The sequence below is a fragment of the Schistocerca cancellata genome, chromosome 9 (genome assembly GCF_023864275.1).
Source record: "Schistocerca cancellata isolate TAMUIC-IGC-003103 chromosome 9, iqSchCanc2.1, whole genome shotgun sequence".
NCBI classification, from domain to species: Eukaryota; Metazoa; Arthropoda; class Insecta; order Orthoptera; family Acrididae; genus Schistocerca; species Schistocerca cancellata.
In genome coordinates, this window is record NC_064634.1 from 257,318,443 (window position 1) to 257,336,511 (window position 18,069).

Below are 18,069 nucleotides of genomic sequence, written 5' to 3' on the forward strand. Positions count from 1 at the left end.
AGTAGCTAAAAGAGAGCTCTTCAAGACATGAAAATGGATATCTCCAGAACAGTTAAATACAATACTCTCTGGACAAAACACTAAAACTAAAGTTAGATGTATCTAAAGAGAAGCTATCTGAACTCAAAGACATGTTCAGCTATCGATAGGAACATGCTCAAGAGAAGATCATTGAAGCCCATAATATATGGAAAGATTGCTATATGATCATTTGTTAACACACCAACGGTTAGAACACAGATCCTTCGATAATGACAGTTATGATAATATACAAATTAAGTATTTTTGCCTGTTTTCGAAACACAACTGTCCTTAAAGAAGTTTAAGTATAATATCTTTCTTTAATTTATGCCTCTTTAATTGTTACTTTTATGTGTAAATGCCTGAAATTCGCCTAAAATTTATAGCATTTCCACTACAGAAGATGGCACCAAGAAGGAAGGACATTAGTGTCTTGTGACAGCCAGAGCGAGAGCACCAGCAGCAGCGAGTACTGTTTGTATAAAGCGTTTATTTTGCATTTTGTTTACGACCTTCTACTAAGGAAGGGATTCTATTTGTGTTTATCTGCTCTGCATAGAAACTAACAGTTCTTGATAAAACTTTACGTAGTTTTCGTGTTAGATTTCTTAGTGTTTTCTTGATCGTTTAGAACAGAAAGCGCCCTAAAACCGTCTTTTGTTTGTTTCGCGGCCGTTAGCCACTAGTCACTTGAATCAGCAGTTGTCTTGTGACAGCCAGAGCGAGAGCACCAGCAGCAGCGAGTACTGTTTGTATAAAGCGTTTATTTTGCATTTTGTTTACGACCTTCCACTAAGGAAGGGATTCTATTTGTGTTTATCTGCTCTGCATAGTAACTAACAGTTCTTGATAAAACTTTACGTATTTTTCGTGTTAGATTTCTTAGTGTTTTCTTGATCGTTTAGAACAGAAAGCGCTCTAAAACCGTCTTTGTTTGTTTCGCGGCCGTTAGCCACTAGTCACTTGAATCAGCAGTTGTCTTGTGACAGCCAGAGCGAGAGCACCAGCAGCAGCGAGTAGTGTTTGTATAAAGCGTTTTTGTACTTATTTGCTGCGCTTAGCTTTTAAATAGTTTTTCTGGGAAAACCTAGCGTAGTTTTCGCGTCTCGTATTTCAGTGAGTGTTTCTTGATTATCAGAGTAGCTCATCAGAAGATTATCTTGGGAATTTGTCACCGTATAGGGTAGGGTAAACATAGTCATGTGTAGGGACTGTGGTTGTTGTGAGCGGACGCAAGGAGAATTGGCCACTCTTCGGGGGCAGGTGGAGGCTTTGTCTGTTAGGCTCATCGAGCTCGAGGCGCAGGCGTCGGCTCGTAGTGGTGTTGGGGCAACTGTGGTGAGACCTATGCCTACTTCGGTGGCCTTGGAATCACATGGAGCCCCTGATGTCGCTGCGCCTTCCGGCAGTGAGCATCTTACCGGTCAGCCATCACTCCAGGGTGAATGGCGGACAGTGGTGGGCTCGCGCGTGCCTGGCCGAAAGGCGAAGGTGGGATCTGGCCGCGTGGCAGCTGCCTTACCCCTTTCCAACAGGTACGGGGTGCTTCCTAGTGGTGATGACATCGTTTCCGAGCCACCACAGGATGCCTCGCCTGTTGGGCCAGTGGCCGATTCTCCGGCAAGGTCCCGACAGTCACAGAGTGCGTGCCTATTAGTTATAGGAAGCTCCAACGTTAGGCGGGTTATGGAGCCCCTCAGGAAAATAGCGGGTAGGTCGGGGAAGAATGCCAGTGTGCACTCGGTGTGCTTGCCGGGGGGTCTCGTCCGTAATGTGGAGGAGGCCCTTCCGGCAGCTATTGAACGCACTGGGTGTGACCGGCTGCAGATAGTAGCACATGTCGGAACGAATGACGCCTGCCGCTTGGGTTCTGAGGCCATCCTTGGTTCCTTCCGGCGGCTGGCTGATTTGGTGAAGACAACCAGCATCGCACGCGGAGTGCAAGCTGAGCTTAATATCTGCAGCATAGTGCCCAGAGTCGATCGCGGTCCTCTGGTTTGGAGCCGTGTGGAGGGTCTAAACCAGAGGCTCAGACGACTCTGCGACTATAATGGTTGCAAATTCATCGACCTCCGTTATTGGGTGGAGAACTGTAGGGCCCCCCTAGACAGGTCAGGCGTGCACTACACACCGGAAGCAGCTACTAGGGTAGCAGAGTACGTGTGGCGTGCACACGGGGGTTTTTTAGGTTAGAGGGACCCCCCCTTGGGCGAAACGATAAAATACCTGACGGCTTACCAGAGAGGACATTATCATCGTTGATAAAGAACGTCCGTCCTCAGAGACCAAAAACAGGAAAAGTTAACGTAATATTGGTAAACTGCAGGAGTATCCAGGGCAAGGTTCCTGAATTAGTATCTCTTATTGAAGGAAATAGTGCGCATATAGTATTAGGAACGGAAAGTTGGTTAAAACCGGAAGTGAACAGTAACGAAATCCTAGACACAGAATGGAATATATACCGCAAGGATAGGATAAACGCCAATGGTGGAGGAGTATTTATAGCAGTAAAGAATTCAATAATATCCAGTGAAGTTATTAGCGAATGCGAATGTGAAATAATCTGGGTTAAGCTAAGTATCAAAGGTGGGTCAGATATGATAGTTGGATGCTTCTATAGACCACCTGCATCAGCAACCGTAGTAGTTGAGCGCCTCAGAGAGAACCTGCAGAACGTCGTGAAGAAGTTTCGTGATCATACTATTGTAATAGGGGGAGACTTCAATCTACCAGGTATAGAATGGGATAGTCACACAATCAGAACTGGAGCCAGGGACAGAGACTCTTGTGACATTATCCTGACTGCCTTGTCCGAGAATTACTTCGAGCAGATAGTTAGAGAACCAACTCGTGAAGCTAACGTTTTAGACCTCATAGCAACAAATAGACCGGAACTTTTCGACTCCGTGAATGTAGATGAGGGTATCAGTGATCATAAGTCAGTGGTTGCATCAATGACTACAAGTGTAATAAGAAATGCCAAGAAAGGAAGGAAAATATATTTGCTTAACAAGAGTGATAGGGCACAAATCGCAGAATATCTGAGTGACCACCATCAAACGTTCATTTCTGAGGAAGAGGATGTGGAACAAAAATGGAAAAAATTCAGAAACATCGTCCAGTACGCCTTAGATAAGTTCGTACCGACTAAGGTCCAAAGCGAGGGGAAAGATCCACCGTGGTATAACAATCATGTACGAAAGGTACTACGGAAACAAAGAAAGCTTCATCATAGGTTTAAGAGTAGTCGAATCATAGCTGATAAGGAAAAGCTGAACGAAGCGAAAAAGAGCGTAAAGAGAGCAATGAGAGAAGCATTCAACGAATTCGAACATAAAACATTGGCAAACAATCTAAACAAGAACCCTAAAAAGTTTTGGTCATATGTAAAATCGGTAAGCGGATCTAAATCCCCTATTCAGTCACTCGTTGACCACGATGGCACCGAAACAGAGGACGACCGAAGAAAGGCAGAAATACTGAATTCAGTGTTCCGAAACTGTTTCACTGCGGAAAATCGTAACACGGTCCCTGACTTCAGCCGTCGCACGGACGCCAAAATGGAAAATTTTGAAATAAACGATATCGGAATTGAAAAACAACTGCTATCACTTAGTAGCGGAAAAGCATCCGGACCAGACGAGATACCCTTAAGATTCTATAGTGATTATGCTAAAGAACTTGCCCCCTTTCTATCAGCAATTTATCGTAGATCGCTGGAAGAACGTAAAGTACCTAGCGACTGGAAGAAAGCGCAGGTCGTTCCCATTTTCAAGAAGGGTCATAAATCAGATGCGAATAATTATAGGCCTATTTCGCTTACGTCAATCTGTTGTAGAATAATGGAACATGTTTTGTGTTCTCGTATTATGACGTTCTTAGATAATACAAATCTCCTTCATCATAACTAACATGGATTCCGCAAACAGAGATCATGTGAAACTCAGCTCGCCCTATTTACCCAAGAAATTCACAGTGCCATAGACACTGGCGAGCAGATTGATGCCGTATTCCTGGACTTCAGGAAGGCATTTGATACGGTTCCGCACTTACGTTTAGTGAAAAAAATACGAGCTTACGGAATATCGGACCAGGTTTGTGATTGGATTCAGGATTTCCTAGAAGAAAGAACACAACATGTCATTCTTAACGGTTCAAAATCTGCAGATGTAGAGGTAATTTCGGGAGTACCGCAAGGAAGCGTGATAGGACCTTTATTGTTTACAATATACATAAATGACTTAGTTGACAACATCGGTAGCTCCGTGAGGCTATTTGCAGATGACACGGTTGTCTACAAGAAAGTAGCAACATCAGAAGACTCGTACGTACTCCAGGAAGACCTGCAGAGGATTAATGCATGGTGCGACAGCTGGCAGCTTTCCCTAAACGTAGATAAATGTAATATAATGCGCATACATAGGGGCAGAAATCCATTCCAGTACGATTATGCCATAGGTGGTAAATCATTGGAAGCGGTAACGACCGTAAAATACTTAGGAGTTACTATCCGGAGCGATCTGAAGTGGAATGATCACATAAAACAAATAGTGGGAAAAGCAGGCGCCAGGTTGAGATTCATAGGAAGAATTCTAAGAAAATGTGACTCATCGACGAAAGAAGTAGCTTACAAAACGCTTGTTCGTCCGATTCTTGAGTATTGCTCATCAGTATGGGACCCTTACCAGGTTGGATTAATAGAAGAGATAGACATGATCCAGCGAAAAGCAGCGCGATTCGTCATGGGGACATTTAGTCAGCGCGAGAGCGTTACGGAGATGCTGAACAAGCTCCAGTGGCGGACACTTCAAGAAAGGCGTTACGCAATACGGAGAGGTTTGTTATCGAAATTACGAGAGAGCACATTCCGGGAAGAGATGGGCAACATATTACTACCGCCCACATATATCTCGCGTAATGATCACAACGAAAAGATCCGAGAAATTAGAGCAAATACGGAGACTTACGAGCAGTCGTTCTTCCCACGCACAATTCGTGAATGGAACAGGGAAGGGGGGATCAGATAGTGGTACAATAAGTACCCTCCGCCACACACCGTAAGGTGGCTCGCGGAGTATAGATTTAGATGTAGTGAAAGAGGTTTTGAAAAAATAGATTGTAAGGATATCACCAACAAATTTCACTCGTCGCCCTTTCATGTGTTTCAAAGAGCAGTATGTTGTTCATCCTAACTATCTAGAGAGAATGCATACCATTGTTAACCTATGTTAGTGATCACGTTTTGTATCTGTATTTGTGTACACAAAATAAGGCCGCTCTTCTAAACAGTGATCTGGGTAATTCTTGTGTGTTGTTCCTCTTCCTCTTTTACCACACTGAGCATGAGATACGCATTTCCAACTAATTTTCTCCCACATCCAGTTTCTTTTTGTCAGATCCTGTGATTAGCTTTCACATTTTGACTTACGAAATTTGGGACACGATGTGTGCACGCGAGCTCAGAGGAGCAGTGACACAGTGCGTCTGGTTTGAGCTGTCCTTTGTGGGTTTCTGATAATTGAATGAATGTGAGTTGTTGATATGAGACTTCCATAGTATTTTCAACACTTATAAGTTTCAAATCCGTAAGCAATAGAAAAGAAAAGTGAATGTGTGGGTTTCTTCAGAGCCTGGACTTACTTTACTTCCTTTCCAAAAAATTTACTTGAGGGACACTATACTTCCTTTGAGCAACGCTAAGCTGGAAAATACTGCAAGTGATACTCATGTTCTCAAAATGGAATTTGACACTCGGGCCTACCATCGTGTGAGAGTCCATCCTCGAGGAAAAAATAAAGGATATTTCATTTCTTTCTTAATTTAAAATTTCTTACAATTTTGACACCTGCCACCTAAAATTCAGTGCGAATTGTAGTTCCTCACAGCTAGTGACAATTATATACAACTGTTATTAACATTCTCTTCGACATTTGTATTTTAAGGATTTGCAACAAATGATGAAATAATTTTTAAGGGAAACAGAAAATACATAAAATTTTAAATGAAAAGTAAAATCACCCAAGTCCATTAAACCAAGGTACTACATTAATTAATCATTTACGCTACCATTATAGCAGATAGCGTATTGCCATTTCCTAATCTTAACCACTGGGAAACATCACGTTAATCCTACCAACACTAATGAAATTTCGATAATGTGCAGTACCAATAGGCAGTTCTTTATGCTCACCACAAAATATGCGGAACGATTGTTTTTAACTTTTATTAACAACATATTTTTCAATAGGCACTAATATTTATGTAGGGTCTACAGCCCCAAAGTGTATTTTAGGACAGTCTTGAAAATACTACAGCATATTCTGCAAAGTGTATGCAGTCGGGAGGCGACTCAAAGAACACTACAGTTTATTTAAAATGCAAAGTTCGTTAGTTATCGTTGACTTTTGACTTTTATTCACAAAGGGTCTTAAGACTGAAAATAAATGACATATATAGCGAGAAGTCGCATTCAGTATTAACCATTATATTTTTGGGTTAAGATTTGCTGAAAAATTTAGAGGACTTACGGCGTCTTAAATAATTAATCGTTAAAAACAATCGATATTTTATTCAAAATTTTAAAATGTAATGTACATAACAAGATTACGATATTTTCAAAAGGTGGGCGTAAAATGCCCCCAATTGCAAGGTTTAAGATGGATATATGCTTCAGGAAGCCCGAGTTGCGGAAGTCTACATCCAAGACCCATTCTGTCATTAATTACTTATGTGTGAGGGAGTTCCCTGTTGCGCTGGTGAATCCTTGCTGACACTGATTCACTCACTCACAGTACCCAGTTCAGCATTATCGCCTGCAAGTGGGTTTATCTTAAATTCTAACCATTTTCAACTTCCCACCCAGATATTTTATTTAGTAATTTGTTCACCAGGTATCAATTGTATTTATGTAAAGGTCAGTGATCCATGGGATAGTAGTGTGTGAACAATGAGAAAGGTGTCATATTTACATTTCCATCAGCTCTCTCCCAAAGTTTCAGAAAGCCCAACAGGGTCACCTTAGTAACAATTGGTAAGCAAATTAAATATATGGACACATACATCACCTGTACTGTTCCTAATGAAATAGAAGACGACTGACAGGAGCGTCTGACCTTTTTCATACCTGAACCCCGCCGCCCACACACTGCCCACCATCACTGAATTGATCCAGTCAACCGATTCTTAGTCAACTTGTGCCACAAATTTCTTGTCTCCAAAATTCTATTCACCACCTCCTTATTAATTTCGTTGTAACCTTCAGCACTCTTCTCTAGCAGCACATTCCAAAGCTTCTATTCTCTTCTTATCTTAACTGGTTATTGTTCGTGTTTCACTACCATACATGGCTGCACTTCTGACAAATATCTTCAGAAAAGACTTCCTGACACTTGAGTCTGTATGCAACGTTAGCAAACTTCTCTTCTTCAAAAACGCTTGTCTTGCCATTGTCAGTCTACATTTCATATCCCCTTTACTTCAACCATCATCAGTTATTTTTCTTCCCAAACAGAAAACTCATGTATTATTTTAAGTGTCACGTTTCCCAATCTAATCCCCTCAGCATTATTTGGTTTCATTCGTCTAAATTCCATTAAGCTTGTCTTTCTCTTGTCGATATCCATCTTATATCCTCCTTTCAATACACTGTCTATTCCATTCAGTTGCTCCTCCAAGTATTTTGTTATGTCTGACAGAATTACAATGTCATCGGCCAACCTCAAGGCTTTTTTTTTTCTTCTCCCTGTACTTCAACTCATATTCCAAATTTTTCTTCAGTTTCCTTCACTGAAGGTTCAGTGTACCGATTGAATAACATTAGGGATAGGCTGCTACCTAGTCTCAAACCCTTATCAAACACTGCTTCTCTTTAATGCCCCTCTACTCTTATGACTACAATCTGGTTTCTATATAGGTTGTAAACAGCCTTTCGCTTCCTACATTTTACGCTTGACACCTTCAGAATTCCAAAGAGAGTATTCCAGTCAACATTGTCATAAGCTTTCTCTGAGTTTATAAACGCTGTAAACGTATCTTCTACTTTCATTAACCTATATCCTAAGTTAAGTCATAGCATTAGTATTGCCTCGAGTGATCTGACGTTTCTTTGAAGTCCAAACTCACCTTCTGTGAGGTCAGCTTCTACCATTTTTTACATTCTTCTGTGAGAAATTTGTGTTAGTATTAGCAACTGCTTTATTTGGAATTAGAATTACTACATTGTTCTTGAGGCCTGCCTCATACATCTTGATCACCAGATAGAAGATTTTTGCTGTGTCTGGCTCTCCCAAGGCTATCAGTGACTCTGACCGAATGCCATCTACTCTCATCTTCATTTACGTCCTCTTCCATTTATATAATGTTGCCTTCATCTTCTTGTATACACCCTCTATATGCCACTTCTACCTACCAGCTTTCCCTTCTTTGCTTAGTACTGGTTTTCCATCTGAGCTCTTGTTATTCATATAGCTGCTCCTCTTTTCTCCCAATTTCTTTTAATTTTCCTGTAGGCGGTATCTATTCTTCCCTTACGGAAATATGTTCCAAATCCTTACACTTGTCTGGAGGTATTTCTGCTTAGCCATTTTGCATTTCCTGTCAGTCTCAGTTTTTAGACGTTTGTATTCCTTTTAGCTTGCTTCATTTGCTGCACTTTCGTATTTTCTCCTTTCATCAATTACATTCAATAGCGCTTGTGTTATCCAAACATTTCTGCTAGGCCTTGTTTTTTACCTATTTGGTCTTCTACTGCCTTCACTATTTTGTCACTTCCACCATGTTTCTTTCCCCTTTTCTAGGCAACTGTTGCGTAACGTTCCCTCTGAAATTCTGAACAACCTCTTGTTCTTTTAGTTCATTCACGTCCTATCGCCTTAAATTCCTACTTTTTTGCAGTTTCTTCACTTTTAATCAGCAGTTCATAACCAATAAATTGTGGTCAGAATCCACATATGTCCCTGGAAATATCTTACAATTTAAAATCTGGTTCCGAAATCTCTGTCTTAGCATCATATAATCAATCTAAAACCTTCCGGTGTTTCCAAGTCTCTTCCACGTATACAAGCTTCTACACCATACTTAAACCAAGTGTTTGCGATGTTAAAATTACGCTCTGTGCAAAATTCCATTAGGTGGCTTAGTGTTTCATTCCTTTCCCCAAGTCCATATTCTGTACAACTTTTCGTTCTCTTGCTTTTCCAGCTATCAAATTCCAGTTCCCCGCCACAATTAAATTTTCGTCTCCATCAGTTATGTAAATAATTTCTTTCATCTTATCATACATTTATTCAACATTTTCATTAGTTAAATATATTTGTTTTTTGATGTTGTGGAGAAAAGGAAGGAAAAGAGATTAGCGTTTGACATCGAATAGATTACGAACTAGTTATAGTTGGAACGCAGGCTTGCATTGGGTACCGATGTTGATTCAGCGGAACCAACCCAGCATTAGCCTGAGGCAAATTATGGAATGCATAGACAACCTAAACCTGAATGTCCCTGTAAGTCCATCTTTATGAAGATGGTTGCGGAATGTCGAGCATTCAGTATAAAATTCTGAATAAAGGCACCTTCAGTCGTCTAAATTTCCAGTTGTTATTTTATTTGTGCAACCAGTTCCAGCGCTACATTATGCTATCTTCGCGTCCCTGGCCAACGTTTTAGTAGGATCCCACCTCTTGACCTGCAAAAATAGGGGCCACCATTCAGTGAGTTGTATCCGTAGATTTCTTAACTCAGCGATCCATTCGGTACTCACTTGCTAACTTGTGTCGACAAGTAATGATCGAAGGGATCACTGTGATAAGAAGAAATCTAAGGAAACCTCTCCCTGAATGTTGGCCCCTATTTCAACTGGGCCAGAGGTGGGATTCTTCTTACACGTCGATCTGGGCCTGAATATGGCATAATGCAGCGCTGAAACTGGTCGCACAAATAAAACAAGAACTGTAAATTTGGACGGCTGAAGGTGTTTTGATTCGACATTTTGTAAATGTAGGTAATCGGATGGCCATTTCAACCGGATTCCCGATGAATACGAGACCAGTATCTTAAGTAATGTGTCACTTCCCTCGGTTACTATGCTGGTAGGCAGCAAGCTCAAGTTTAATAATTTGGTCTTATACAAAATACATGCACGAGTTGTTTTGTGCAGTTGTACAAGTGGCATTTTTCGTCGGACCAATGAAATGTGATATCTATTTAAGCACTCACCGAAACGAACGCTTCCCTGTTCATGGGGTAGAGGTGTGCAGTGGTGAGAACGAGCGGCTTCTGGGCGCGGCTCATGAGTATCCTCAAAGCGCGCTTGAATCGACGGCTCGCCTTCAACCAGGAACAGCTGTACGCCGCCAGCGTTACTGCCTCCGCCTGCGGACAATGAAACACCTGCTGAAGTTTCGCTCGTCATGTGGGGCTTAAGGCAGGAACTAAAGTTTTTTTAGAATTACGGCTCAATTGTCTTAAAACTTTCTAAGGTGCTTTTTATCATCAGTGACCTATAACAAGAGATGGAATGGGAACCGAATGCAGGATTAGTGTGGGTCGCTGTTACCTGCAGACGTGGAGTAAAAAGCCGCACTGAGTTCTTGAATTTATTCCCATGGATTCAGGAGATGACCAATAGGGGGCAAGTTATTCTTATTGTAACTTACTGCTGCATGGAAGTTCATCCCGGCAGGTCACTCAAGAGGTGAGAAAATGTTTTTTACTATATACAAGTAACTTTTCCGATGTTTTACTTCAACTATGTATAATGTGCGTTTTAGTCACACTTTCACGTGGAAAAAATGGTTCTAGTTGGACCCCCAAATTCAACAATGTCGCATTTTTATGAAAATGGCACGATGGGGTATATCCCTGTAGTTGTTCTGGGGTAAATTGCCGCAGTTACAAAAAAGTGACAATTCTTCATTGATAATCCCCGGCAGAAGGTGATATTCAACACACACTGCGTGAGAATATCTCACCTGAATATTTTTCGGTCTTTAGGGACAACTTTCCAGCAAAGCTTTGAAAACTGAGCTTCTAACTATGACACCCAATAAATAACGAGTGGAAGCAGAATGCATGGGAAAATAAAAACTCGCTACTGAGAAAGAAAAATATGCCAGAGAAAGAAGAGAGCGCTATAGAAATAAAATGACGTAAGCTAGATTTCATTATATCAATGCCAAAAAAGGAAAGTAAACAAATCAAATTGATCGTTAATTCAGTCAGATTCAGACTTCTCACATCATGACGGTAGCTCGTATATAGATATGGTCTTACTATTTAGCTACGAAGTATTCAAGGAAGCACAAAAAGAGGAAGAACAAGAATCAGTGACTGCAAGGCAGAGTCAGAGGGCTTTACCTAGATAGCTTAGTCTCGGTAAATGAACTCGTTTAGGTTACCCTAATGATACTCTTTTCGTGCTGGAAAAAATGTAGTTTTTAAACATTATCTTCCACTTTGCAAGATATTTCAGTTCAACATTGCTTTGAGTAATTTGGCTGCAATACAACAATATTACAGAGGATTATTTCAAGTATTTAAATTAAGCAGTCATCCATTTTTATCCATGTTTATCTCAAATAAGGCAAAGACCCGCACTCATCGCTTTAGCACATTTTGTGTGGTGAAATCCAGAAATTTTTGATTTAACTAAATTATCTATTCCTCTGTTATTAATGATGAAACCGAGCTGGAATTTTGATGTCTTATAGATAATAGTCCAAGCTGTGACTTCTATTTGAAATCGCTGGACAATACGTCCCTTATTGATTACATTTTTAGAAAAACTGAGAATTGCGAGGCTGTACTGCCAACTGCCCCGTGTATGGGTAACCAAAGTGCATGATAACGAATAAATATTTACTAAACGAAAGCCGGAAAGCGTGGAGAGTTCATGGTGAATCTTCTTTTGGGATGGGGAATAATTACAATTGGAGTTCCACAGGGTTCAATTCCGAAATCACTCCTGTTCTCACTCGCTCATTTTCTCTCTCTCTCTCTCTCTCTCTCTCTCTCTCTCTCTCTCTTTCTTTCTCTCTCTGTCTCTCAACACACATAAACTTCGTCCCCAGACTGATAACTGATAAAGCAGAAACAGAGTTCAATGTTGCTGATCCAATCATCGTAAACAATCCCAAAAGAGCTGCAGCAACAAAAGGAGTGATAAATGCAAAATTCAAAGTGATGATATGTGAGACAGTCACATACAAAGAAACACATTTCATTCTATTCTGCAGAATGCTAATTGTATCATCATCAGCAACAAAACAACAACAGCAGAAAAGAAAAGAAACATGCATAACTATTAAAATTTCTTCGGAATGTATACGATAGGCACTGGGATTGTAAAATATATAAAAAAAGAAAGAAAGAAAGTTACATTAACGGAAAAAATTGCAACACCAGAAAATATTTAATGTGCAGTAAAGAAATTTCGAGAATGGATTTCTCTAGGTAGCTTATTTAAGTGATTAACGTTGAAATAACCAATGTAGTCGTCAGAATGTTGAATGCAAACCTGCATGCACTGCGTAGTTCAGGTACCGCATGTCAGTTTGTGGGATTGAGTTCCTCGTCTGTTGCATATGGTCGGTGAGTACAGTGACGATTAACACTGTTTGTATATGATGCCGAAGTTGTTATCCGATGATGTCTCACATGTACTAGACTGGAGACAGATTTGGTGATCGAGCAGACCAAAGCAACATGTCGACACACTGTAGTGCATGTTGGTTTACAATAGCAGTATGTGGGCGAGCGCTATCTTGTTGGTAAACATCCCTGGAATTTTATCCATGAATTGCGGCCAAACAGGTCGTATCACCAGACTGCGGCACAAATTTGCAGTCAGGGTCCGCGGGGTAACCACGAGAGTGCTCCTGCTCCCATATGAAGCACGCCCCAGATCATAAATGCAGGTGTTGGTCCAGAGTGTCCTGCACGCTGTCAGATTGGTGGAGGCCCTCAACCGGCCTTCTTCTAACCAACACAGGGCCGTCACTGGCACCGAGGAAGAACCAGCTTTAATTAGAAAAGGCAACAGACGTCCACCATGCCCTCCAATGACCTCTCGCTTGACACCACTGAAGTCGCAAACGGCGGTCTTTTAGGATCAGTCGAATGGAGACTAAAGCCGTCAGCACACGGACCGTGCATCCGTACGTTGAGCTTTGAGCGTGCCGAGTTTCTGACGTCATAACGAGGAATGGCACGTTCGGGAGTCCTTTTGAACGTGCAGAGCAATATCTAGCATATGAGATATTCTGAGGGTGCGTCTGGGCGTTGACCAATCAGATGGCACATCGCCACCTACGTACGGAGTTGTGAGGCGCCATATTGGCATTCTTTTCAAGCCTATACTTATATATGCCATTTCTGAACACCAGCAAAGTGAGAGTCACTCAAAAATCCGTCGTTAATTGTCTGATTCGTTGCAATAATATGAGAAACATCATATTCGTTGCAAAAGAATTATTGTCACTTGCGTATTATGAGAGTATGCCGTTTGAAGCCAACGACATACTGACGATCCACCAAAAACACAATGTTTTTGCTACAATTCGTTATAATTAAAATTCAATTACTAACATAGTTACGATTAATCCTTTCAGGAAATGGCAGGATGTTAGAAGTGGCTGATATACTGGGTGATCAAAAAGTCAGTATAAATTTGAAAACTGAATAAATCACGGAATAATGTAGGTAGGGAGGTACAAGTTGACACACATGCTTCGAATGACATGGGGTTTTATTAGAACCAAAAGTTGAAAAAATGTCCGATAGATGGCGCTTCATCTGATCAGAATAGCAATAATTAGCATAACAAAGTAAGGCAAAGCAAAGATAATGTTCTTTACAGGAAATGTTCAATATGTCCACCATCATTCCTCAACAATAGCTGTAGTCGAGGAATAATGTTGTGAACATCACTGTAAATCATGTCCGGAGGTATGGTGAGGCATTGGCGTCGGATGTTGTCTTTCAGCATCCCTAGAGATGTCGGTCGATCACGATACACTTGCTTCAGGTAACCCCAAAGCCAATAATCGCACGGACTCAGGTCTTTATCAGCCAGGCTGGGGATGATGCGATTCTGTAACATATCGGCGTACCTCTCACCCGTCACGGTAGCAGTACTGACGTTTTGCTGTCCACCGCCATCCGTCTGACATTTTGTGAACTTTGTTTTTCTGGTTCTAATAAAACCCCATGTCATTCCAAGTATGTGTGTCAATTTTTACTTCTCTATCTACATCATTCCGTCGTTTATTAAGTTTTCACATTTATACTGACTTTTTGATCACCCAGTATAATTGTCGCTGAATTGTCGTCAGAGGGTTCGGTCAGAGGGTTAGTTGCCCTCTGTAATAAAAACACTGAGTCAACGGCTCAACACTGAAATTGACGGGTGTCCTGAGACATCCGCACCGAACATATGCAACGAACAACATCGAACAAAATGAGAAAAAGAAGTAGCGTAGTGGGTAGCATTATTGCTTCTGCGTATTACGGCGATGGCGGTGGTTCACGTCTTCCCACATCCAAATTCTTTTTTCCCCCTAACATTCACGTTTTTAATAGGTTATGATGCTTTATTACTAGTTTAATATATGTACTATAATATTTGATGTTATGTAAACATAAGTTCACCTTTTTTCCGAGGAGTGAGTTCGATTGGCTTAATCTGCAGGACAGCTTGCGCTATTTGTAAAAGAAAAACGACCAACATATCTTTATACGTTTGTAATTCATGTGTTGCAAAGATTTTGCTACTAGGTAGGAACAGTGATCAAGTAAGAATGACCTTGGGGTTTTACTAAAACGTGGGAATGATGAAATAATGTTTATCTTACGTGGAGAATTATCGCAAAATTTGTATCGCACTGTTTTTAATGGAAGTTTTATAAGCCTACGTCCTTACTGATTGGACATGATACTTTCCTTTTCGCCTTCAAACATGTACATGGATATTGAAGTTTTTATTTGTGTGTATAACATATGGAACAATGTGACTAGCATATGGGCAATGGAGGAAATGTGCGTTTTAATAGAGCTAACGTGGCTATTTTACGCCCGCCCGTTTAGTAAACAGTGTGATTTACGAAATAGAAACAACTGCCGCTGGAGTGCGTTGTGATCGCGTGTACCACGCTGGGGCCCACGTAGCGTATGCACAAGTCGCATCGTTCCTCAGTGTTTAGCAGCACGTTGACCTCAACACGCTCAATGTTGACGTTCGACAGCACGGTCCGTATGCCGACGGGTTAAGGGCCGTGTGGCTCGGACCTGTCCTTGAAGTAACCGATTTGTAACAGTTCGTTGTATCACTGTGCTGCCAACTGCTGCTCAGACTGCTGCTGCAGATGCAGTGCGACGCGCCAGAGCCACACGCAGAACACGATGGTCTCCCCTCTCGATAGTACCAAGTGGTCGTCTGGAGCCAGGTCTTGACCTAGTCCAAATTGAGCGAGGTGTTGATAACGGCATCAACTCACGGCGTCTAAAGCAACGTAACTAACGCTCACTACCTTTACAAAGTTCCTTTAAAGCAAACCTGAATTGCATCGCTTAGTGACGCTGTTAGCATCATTCCTATGCTGGTGGCAGGAAATTGCTATAGACTTCATCTTTCAGATGTAGAAACACGCCTGTTAGATTTCGTTTATATCACACAGCTCCTCCTTCGTGTAGTGATTTTTTTCCGTCAGTGTATTATAAACCTTTTAAACGATTGATTTCAGTAACATTTCCTCTTTGTACTTCTAGCTACTTATTTTGGTGCTGAAAGCATTAGACAATTTGCCTAGTTCTCATACTTACTTTCTGCGACGTCACACAGAATGATTTTTCTTGGGCAGTTTCACACACACAACGTATTCCTTGCATATAAACGTTCTGTGTTGTGCATGTGGGCAACTGTTTAAAACGTACTCCTGTTAACGACAGGCTGACTGTGAGCTAAACGGTCCAGTCACATCATTGTGAACACCTGCCAGAGTCATGCATAACGCCTTTTGTAGCGCGGGTTGTTAGGAAGACAATCAATGAGGTTTATGATGTTTCCGTAAGTAGAAGAATGAGGAAAAAAACTATTCTTTAAGTAACGTTTGAATCCGTATTTAAGATATTGGTTGGATGGTTCATTTTGGGGAGAGAACCGGACAAAGAGGTCATCGCCCCCTTCAGATTGGGGAAGGATGTGGAGGTATATCGGCTGAACCTTTTCGAAGGAATCATCCTGGAATTTTCCTGAACCGGTTTAGTGAAATCACGGAAAACCTAAATCAAGATGGCCGGACGCGGATTTGTAGCGTCGTCCTCGCAAATGCGAGTCCAGTGTCCTAGCCACTGGACCACCTCGCTCGGTATTTAAGATATCGGAGAGTGGAAACGTTATAATTACAAGTCCCTTTACATGAGCTGAAAATACCTAATTTGGCTTCAGTTACAGAATAGAAGCTTTCGAAATGTGGTGCTACAGAAGAATGTTGAAGATTGGATGGGTAGATCACGTAACTAATGAGGAGGCATTGAATAGGATTGGGGAGACGTTTGTGGCACAACTTGACTAGAAGAAGGGATCGGTTGGTAGGACATGTTCTGAGGCATCAAGGGATCACAAATTTAGCATTGGAGGGCAGCGTGGAGGGTAAAAATCGTAGAGGGAGACCAAGAGATGAATACACTAAGCAGATTCAGAGGGATGTAGGTTGCAGTAGGTACTGGGAGATGAAGAAGCTTGCACAGGATAGAGTAGCTTGGAGAGCTGCATCAAACCAGTCTCAAGACTGAAGACCACAACAACAACAACATAGACACAGAACTGCTAAATATTGAAAATAGTTTCCCAACTGATTATTTTCACTGAATGTTAGAATTAAAAACTCTATAATGTTTATCCAACTTTGCCTTGCCGGGACTAAAATACATCGTTGGGGGAATGTCAATAATTGACTACGCGAGGGAAATTTAAGCTGCCGCGGTGTTTGGACGTTGACTTAGAAAAGATTATTACATGCTGCTAAAAAAGTAAATTTCGTTTTTGAACAGTACTTATGCTTTAAGAAGTTTCGATCTGTGGCTGTTGGCGTCTGACCGAATGTTCTAGTCAACGTCATGTTACCAAATACTGATGAGCTAGAAGCAGAACCTCGTTAACATTTATCAAAAGGATACAGTGTCATACTCCTTAGAAATTATTATTCGAATTATGAAATTACACTAGAGGATTAAAGCAGATGCTTACAAGCTTTGCTCAAGATACCAAAGGGAAGAGAACAGTAGTTGGTACTCGTTGTTTATTGTCAATGAAAGATATTACAGAGTCAACCCATAGTAGATCAATCACACCCTTCCTTTGATTTTCATACAATTACAATTCATATTTGGGAAAATAATAAAACTAATAATTATCTCTGTCCAACGAAATATTCATAAACCACGATTCTGTATGGAAATTTCTATGTCCATTTGAAGGCGCAACAGGTTCTGGAAAGTACGGACATGGACGTGGAGGTATGCCGGCTTCACTGCCGTGGCCAGCAGCCCTACGTTTCTCGGCTGAGGAACCACGGCGCGAAGAGGTCGATCGTGATGGCCCCCGGTTGTCGATTGGGTCTAAATAGGGAGGTTTTAAACTGCGTGTAGATATGGACACTGTCCCCAGTGATGAATGCACACTTTTACTCTTCCATTGTGCCTTCCACATTCACAAGATCACCGAGGAAAACATTTTCCAGCTTATAACAGTCCTAGTTGCAGGGTGTTTATCAACACCCGTTTCACGCCGTTCGCGCCAACAGTCATCTGTCCAATGGAGCATCTTACAAGACCACGTGTCACCACTCAGTGGACGTCCAGTGTAGTACCGACGTGCAAATTCCAGTCTTCTTCACCGATGAACAGCAGTTAGCAGCATGAACCTGGTGCCTGCTGCAGAGCCTCATAAGCAAAGACTTCCGTTGAACAGTCGTGATGGAGACGCTGCTGCCAGGTAGCCCCCTTTGTTCACCCGGCCGGTCATCTGCTCAACTGTTGCACGTCTATTCACCTGTACAC

The 18,069-nt window shown here is 41.5% G+C and overlaps 1 protein-coding gene across 1 annotated transcript in view; it reads right to left on the bottom strand.

Moving 5' to 3' along the window:
• Positions 1–18,069, bottom strand: part of LOC126101102 (odorant receptor 43a-like) — a 69,947-nt gene that overhangs the window by 823 nt on the left and 51,055 nt on the right. Inside the window, exon 4 of the mRNA XM_049911776.1 lies at positions 10,231–10,386. Within this exon, the coding sequence (XP_049767733.1) occupies positions 10,231–10,386 (156 nt within the window). The remainder of the gene's footprint in view (positions 1–10,230; positions 10,387–18,069) is intronic.